This window comes from Vitis riparia, chromosome 15, assembly GCF_004353265.1.
Source record: "Vitis riparia cultivar Riparia Gloire de Montpellier isolate 1030 chromosome 15, EGFV_Vit.rip_1.0, whole genome shotgun sequence".
NCBI classification, from domain to species: Eukaryota; Viridiplantae; Streptophyta; class Magnoliopsida; order Vitales; family Vitaceae; genus Vitis; species Vitis riparia.
In genome coordinates this window covers 17,524,928-17,531,996 of record NC_048445.1, presented here as the reverse complement: position 1 = coordinate 17,531,996, position 7,069 = coordinate 17,524,928, and the positions used below count along the sequence as shown (strand labels likewise).

General features: G+C 32.6%; 1 protein-coding gene across 1 annotated transcript; it reads left to right on the top strand.

Annotated features, from left to right (window-relative positions):
* The first annotated feature begins 4,309 nt into the window (after positions 1–4,309).
* LOC117932735 (glutathione transferase GST 23-like) lies at positions 4,310–5,177 on the top strand. Its single transcript, XM_034854028.1, has 2 exons — positions 4,310–4,618; positions 4,707–5,177. Exons 1-2 carry the CDS (start codon positions 4,310–4,312, stop codon positions 5,088–5,090), a joined length of 693 nt encoding a protein of 230 aa, XP_034709919.1. The 3' UTR covers positions 5,091–5,177.
* Positions 5,178–7,069: the final 1,892 nt, after the last annotated feature.

The window sequence follows — 7,069 nt, the reverse complement described above, 5'->3', positions numbered from 1 at the left end:
AAAAATTGTTGTCATAGTTGAATAGCAATCAAACCACCAAGGAGTACTAGAATAAAACACACAAAGGGGAAATCTACATGTATACTGTACGAGGGCACAAGGTGAGGGACACCTAAAAATATGATTGAAACATATGCTATGAGGTTAAAGGACTATGTCAAATGCAATGGAGAAAGAGAAGCTCTAAGTAATATGATGAAAAGGTGAATGCAAATATAATGAACAACTCTGAGTTGTGAATGAAATGCAAAACCAAAGACACAAATCTAAAAGAAAACAAGGGACTAAAGATAACTGAGATGGAACCTAGGATGACATCGCGATAACGAGAGTCCAAGGAACTAAGATAAAACCTAAGATGGTGTTGCAATGACAAGAGTCTAAGCAACTAAAAATGAAACTGAAATAAAACTTAAGATGGCGTTGAGATGATGAGAATCTAAAGGAACTAGAGATAAACAGAGATAAAACCTAGGATAGTGTCATAATGACGAGAATCCAAAGGAACTATGGATAAAAGAGATAGGACCTAGGACGACATCATAATGACGTGAATCCAAAGGAACTATGGATAAACTAAGGTAGAACCTAGGATGGCGTCATGATTACGAGAGTCCAAGGAACTAAGGATAAATTGAGATAAAACCTAGGACAATGTCACAATGACAAGAGTCCACGGGAATAGAGATAAAATTGAGATAAAACCTAGGATGGCATTGTGATGACGGGAATCCAAAGAAACTATGGATAAAAGAAATAGAACCTAAGACAACGTCACAATGACAAGAATCCAAAGGAACTACAAGTAAAAGAGATAGAACTTAGGATGGTGTCATAATGACGTGTATGAGATCTTCGCAAACTACAAGCTTCATCTTCATCGGCTTGGATTCGATCTAGGAACATCTAGATCTTAGGTATGAGTACTATATTTTTAAATTTATTTCTTATAATGGTTTTGAAGCCATTATTTTCCATTATGTTATATCTCAAGAACCCCAGGGATATATTCATTCACCTTACAAGATCCAAGGCTTAGAACGAAGTAATCCGGGGTTCCCAACAATTAGGTCCATAGCCATGAACTTTAGTCTTATCATTTTGCTTGAAAACATGACTAGTTGCTCTCAATCTTATGATTTTTCAAGGATTTTCAAAACCAATGTTGTAATTCATTTTGCAACTCTTGTGAATATCATCCTATGATTATTATGGATTTGAATCCATTTCTAATTTATGGTTATTAATGGCTATCACATGTCTTGGAATACATAACGTGAATTTACATGAAAGCATACCTCCTTATGGATGCTTTTATGTGCATTTCGTTCCCTTTTTTTTTCTCTCAAATATGAGTGTAATTAGGCATTTCATTCCTCTTGTAAACTTAATTTCATGTTCATTTGAGGGTTAAGAAGGTGTGGGAGCCTTCTAGTTGAAATATAACCCATATATATCCATAGGCAACATCACTCATTTTCTTAGACATTTGATTTTCAATATTTCTTGTTTTTTAGAAACATAGATTATCCTTGAAATATGAGATGAATGAGATTATTCTTGGCACTTATGATCCTCTAGTTGGAATGTTGAATTGTCTATACAAAATAATTTAGGCTAGTGTTTTTAAGCCTACATATTTTATTTGCTAATTGTTGACTACTTGTTTATCTGTTTTTGACTCCCAAAGTGTTTTTGTAAATCTGAATCGTTTGACATGTTTAAAATTATTTTTGAAACTTAAAATTTTTTTTAGACATTCTCAATGTATTGAGGAATTTTTGCCTTGTTGAAAAACTCACTCCCAAGCTTATTCAATAATCCAATTTTCCCAAGTGCTTGTTTGTTGTCTTGTCTTTTAGCAACAAAATATTTTTGTGAATCGTCCTAGTTCTTTCATTTTTATTTATTGTTAAGGCTTAGACTATGATTTAGACATCTTAATTGTATTAAAATCTTAGCCTTGTTGAAAATTTCTGTTGTCATATTTGTGGAATAAATCAATTTTTCGTATGCTTATATGTTGTCCTATTTTTGAACTATGGAATGTTTCTTGAGATTTGTACCTTTTGGTGTATATTTGGGCTCCTTTGATTCTTGAAATGCATTCTAGGCATCTTTTATATGTTAGAGAATTTTTTCCTTGTTTTTTACCTCGACTCTAACCTTGTTAAATAAATCAATCTTGCATGCACTAATATGTTGTCTTGTTTTCCCCTTTTGCATGTTTATATGAATCAATCCCATTTGATGCTAGCTTGGCCACTTTTGATCATTGAACTTAATTACATATATCTTGTACATATTGTGTGATCCTTGATTTGATGATAGATCTCTTATTTCATTTTTTAATTAACTTATTATTTCTTATATAAGCTTGTTGCCCCTGTGTTAGGCATTATTGAGGTATATTCCTTTCTCCACTTGATTGTTTAACTCCTTTGCTAAGTATGTTATGCTTTTGAGTGATCCTTGCTTGTTTGGTTTTGGTCCTATGATCTTTTGGTGTACATAATTCATATATTCATCATCATTTTCTTTTTCTTTATCACAATGCATTGTGATGTATTTATACTTTTATTGTTTCTTAATATCCATGATCTACTAGTTAATTGTCATAATTTTCTTTACTTCTTTAGTAGAAACCTCTTTAGGGCTTAAAGGAATGTTGCCCTATGATACCTTCCCAATAAATAACTTAACCCCCAAACTTAGACTTAGTTTTTCATAGACATGCTTTTTCTTAAAAAATGAGTCACCTTAGGGTTTTATTTTTTATTTTATTTTCCCTTTAAAAAATAAACAAAACTAAGTGACAATTCTAACTTTTTAAAAATTAAATTTTCATAATAAAAACAAGTCTCTCAATCGAGTGAGAACACGCATGAAAAATGAGAGTCCATAGTGATCAACGAACACAGTTTGGCTCTCTAAGAGCATATGTCAAATTTTATTTAAAAAATTATTGTGGCCATAGATTTTATGATCACATGTTCTTAAGATTACTCAAGAAGACACAATATCTCAATCACATGAGATAACATGGTGCCTATATTGAGAATAATTGTTATCATTGACTTTCATCAATAATGACCCAATCCATAGGGAATATATGACCACCTCATGGTTTCACCCACAGGTCAAAGCTACTACAGATTTTAGCACAAACTTAATACCCTCTCAAAGTTGAAATAACATATAATATAGAAGTTTGGTGAGATCATGACTACCCAATAGTTAATGTCATGACTCACCATAGGTTTTATCCAATGTGCAACCATACACACCAATGCACTCACCATGAGTACCCTATTTCAATAATTAAGTTCAATTATCCATTCAATTAGGAGGTAGTACTCTATAATCTCAAATGGATTACCTAAGTTTATGAACCAACTATGAACTAATCATTTACTTTCAAAGAATCCATGACTTATACCCATTATCGAAGCAAAAATATTGACCTCCAAACACTTCATCATCGTCCATTGCCCTAATTCCATTATTGAGGCTAAAATATTAAGTTTCAAACACTTCAAACAACACCACCCAAAATATCCATTATTTTATGCAAACGTCACCGCTGAGGTATAAATACATGTTTGGATCTTCACTAAAGTTAACTTTATCTATCTTAATTTATTGTTTATGTGCTCCTATACAAACTAATTTTCTTTTTATTTTAAATTTTGTATATGATATTCCACACTTTTGATAAAAAATGAAGTCTCATCGTATTAATTTTTTAACAAGTAGGAAAGGAAAATTATATATGATAAAAATTGTTCAAAAATATATTTTTAACTTCTTCAATTTTTTTTTAATTTTAAAAAGTAAATAAATATAAAAGTTGATTTTAAGCCTATTTTATGTTTTCTTCTACATTTTGTTTCCTCCCATTTTCCCCACTTCTTTCACTCCTATTTACCTTTAAACTTTTCCAAAAATTAAACAACTGAAAATGAATCAATTTTATTTTTTATTTTTTCAATTTCATTCTTTTAATATTTCAAATTCAGTCAAATTTTAGTGCCAGAGAATTTTCTCTTCTATTGCTAAGGGTATTGTCCTTTCTAGTTAGTGGAATTAAGCTGTCACAACAAATTTTCTACTTGGAGCGCCCATTATAGAGGCCAAGAATAAAATAAAGCAGAAATGAGAATATGGAAAATACAAAGAAAAATGTGGGATTCACTAAAAGACAAGGGTACATTTAGATACAGGAAAATATATATTATGAAATTTCCAGAACCCAAATCTTTATAAAAAGGATCTCTGGCCCCATTCCATTTGCAGAAATCAAAGCATTATGGTAGGAGTGAAACTTTTCAGAACATGGTCAAGTCCTTTTGCTCTCAGGGCTGTCTGGGCTCTCAAAATCAAAGGCATAGATTATGAAACCATATTTGAAGATCTCTCCAACAAGAGCCCTTCACTTCTCCAATATAATCCTGTCTACAAAAAGGTTCCAGTGCTTGTACACAATGGAAAACCCATCGCTGAATCGCTTATCATTCTGGAATACATTGATGAGACATGGAAGCATGCTCCCTTATTGCCTGAAGACCCTCATGAGAGAGCCACGGCACGTTTCTGGGCAAAATTTGGTGACGATAAGGTGGATCTAATTAATTGCAAGCTCTTCCTTCTTGAAACAGATTCAGAAAGGCCTTGGTAGTTTGATATTGATTTGTTTTCTGATGTAGGTTTTGACATCAATTTGGAGCGTCTTTATCAAGCAAGGGAAAGAGCAGGAGGAAGCTATGGTTCCAGCCCTGGAGAACCTCAAGTTCCTGGAAGAAGAGTTGAAGGGAAAGAAGTTCTTTGGCGGAGAGACCATTGGGTTTGTTGATCTTGCCTTGGGTTGGCTTGGTAACTTGATCAGCATATTGGAAGAGATTGTTGGGCTGAAAGTTGTGGATGGGGAGAAGTTTCCATTGTTGTCCGCATGGATGCAAGATTTTGCAGATGCTCCAATCATTAAAGACAACTGGCCACCTCGAGACAGAATGATTGTCAAATTCCAAGCCCTTCGTGATGCCACCATTGCAGCAGCGGCAGCAGCGGCAGCAGCAGCAACATCAAAATGATGCTATAGGGCTCATAGAGTAGAACGAATAAGAATCAAATGATCATGCCATATTTCATGTCAATTTGTTTGTGTGCTGGGAGGTCTCTACTGCTCTTCTTCTTTCCTAATGAAGAACCTCTTGCTTTATTAATCATCACAAAGCCTTATCCCCATCCGATTTAGGTCTGCAACAAAATGGATTTTGATATTGATGACAAATTAATTGTAAGCCTGTAACCAAACTCAGATTTAACACCATTTAATTTCTGTATTCAATAGAACATGGCCATGAACAGTAATGGTGAACTTTGCAAAAATCAAGTCCAGTTATAAAAAGATACTGTAAGTCTCAAAGCAAGAAATGGACAAATGGAAAGAAAACAAGAGTCATTAATTATCAATACAATTGCTAATTTTCTATCAACAAGAAATACATTCGATACCTTCAAGGTAATAATGCAAATGGACATGCAGAATATTTCAAACATTTCTATAGAATATTCGGGAACCAGAAGGAGGTAAAAGCAAACATTTCCTAGTAATCTCCACAACTAGAAGTTCCATCCTTGATTGCAAGCCTTTTTCACTCTGCCCATATTTGGCGTCTTATCCTCAATGTTGTGCAGAACAAATTGCAAATTGGCAACATGTCCTTCAATAGCCATCAATCCAGCAAATATATTTAATAGCTTGTTTACCTCTTCAATTCTTTAATGAACTTAATCCCCCCTAGGACACCTAAATAGAATAGTTTAGCAAACAAATTAAGTTCTAAGAGATAACCTGAGTTATAATTCAGGCCCATGATTTGCCTACTCATTTCTAGGCAAAATTTATTGAAATTGCCTGTTACATTACTAATAGGATTCTAATTAAACCATGAACTAAGAAAATGACTGATGAGTTTTGGTCTCAAAATAAATTTAGTGTCAAATTCTGTAAGTTGTTTGGTAGTAAGTGTTAGCTTACAAAATAACCTTATCCTTGTCAAAGTCTTAAAATACTTTTATCTTCAAACTCTTCAATCTTTTTCCTCTTCAAACTCTCCATTTACTCTGTCTTCAAAATCTTTAATATGAAATAATGATAATAAAAAATAACAAAAATAATTTGAGAATATAAATAAGAGACAAATAAGTTTTTTCTTTCATAAAGCTTTCCTATGATGGATTCTTTTCTATGTTATTGGCTAAATAGGTACTTATATAAATTAAACCACATTCCTTAAAATTTGGAACCACATCTTCACCTCAATTGTCTCACAATAAACAAAGTTATGTGATTAATCAAGTCAAGTAAATAAGTGTGGACCCTCATTTTTCACGTATATCCCCACTCGATGGCGAGACTCGCTTTTTAGTGAAAAACTATTTTTTATAAAAAAAATTGGAGTCGTCACTTATTTTATCTTATTTTTTAAATTTAGTGGCAAACATTTGCAACTTAAAGATATTTACAGCAAACGTACCTCCATGAATAACTTAGAGTATCTCCCATTCTTCCTTTGCATGTTTACTAATTACTATCCTACGAAACTCATCTAGACAAACTCCATTGAAAATACTAAATATAGCTCTAACATTGGCTTTACTACCTTCATTGTTGGCTTTGTCCTATCTGTGTTTAGGTTTATGTTCTCCAATTGATCTTCCTTATGTATCAAGGATCAATGGGGGTTCTCATTCATATTTTATTGAATTTCATACCCTTTTGCCTTGCATTTTAAGGAAAAACATCATTAAAGGTTTCCAATGGAAATAGTTATTCCCATCAAAGTAGAGTGGACTATTATAAAAGACACCACTTTTGGATTGTTCCATATTGGACTTAGAAGGATCAATAAAAATTTGAATTTCATCCTATAGGATCAATAAAAATTTGATTTTTATCCTATAGGATTAATAAAGATTTTATTTTTAGCTTGTAGGGTTAATAAAAAAAATGATTTTTATCCCGCTTTGATATCAATTGAAAAATCAAAAGTCCAATAGGGAACAC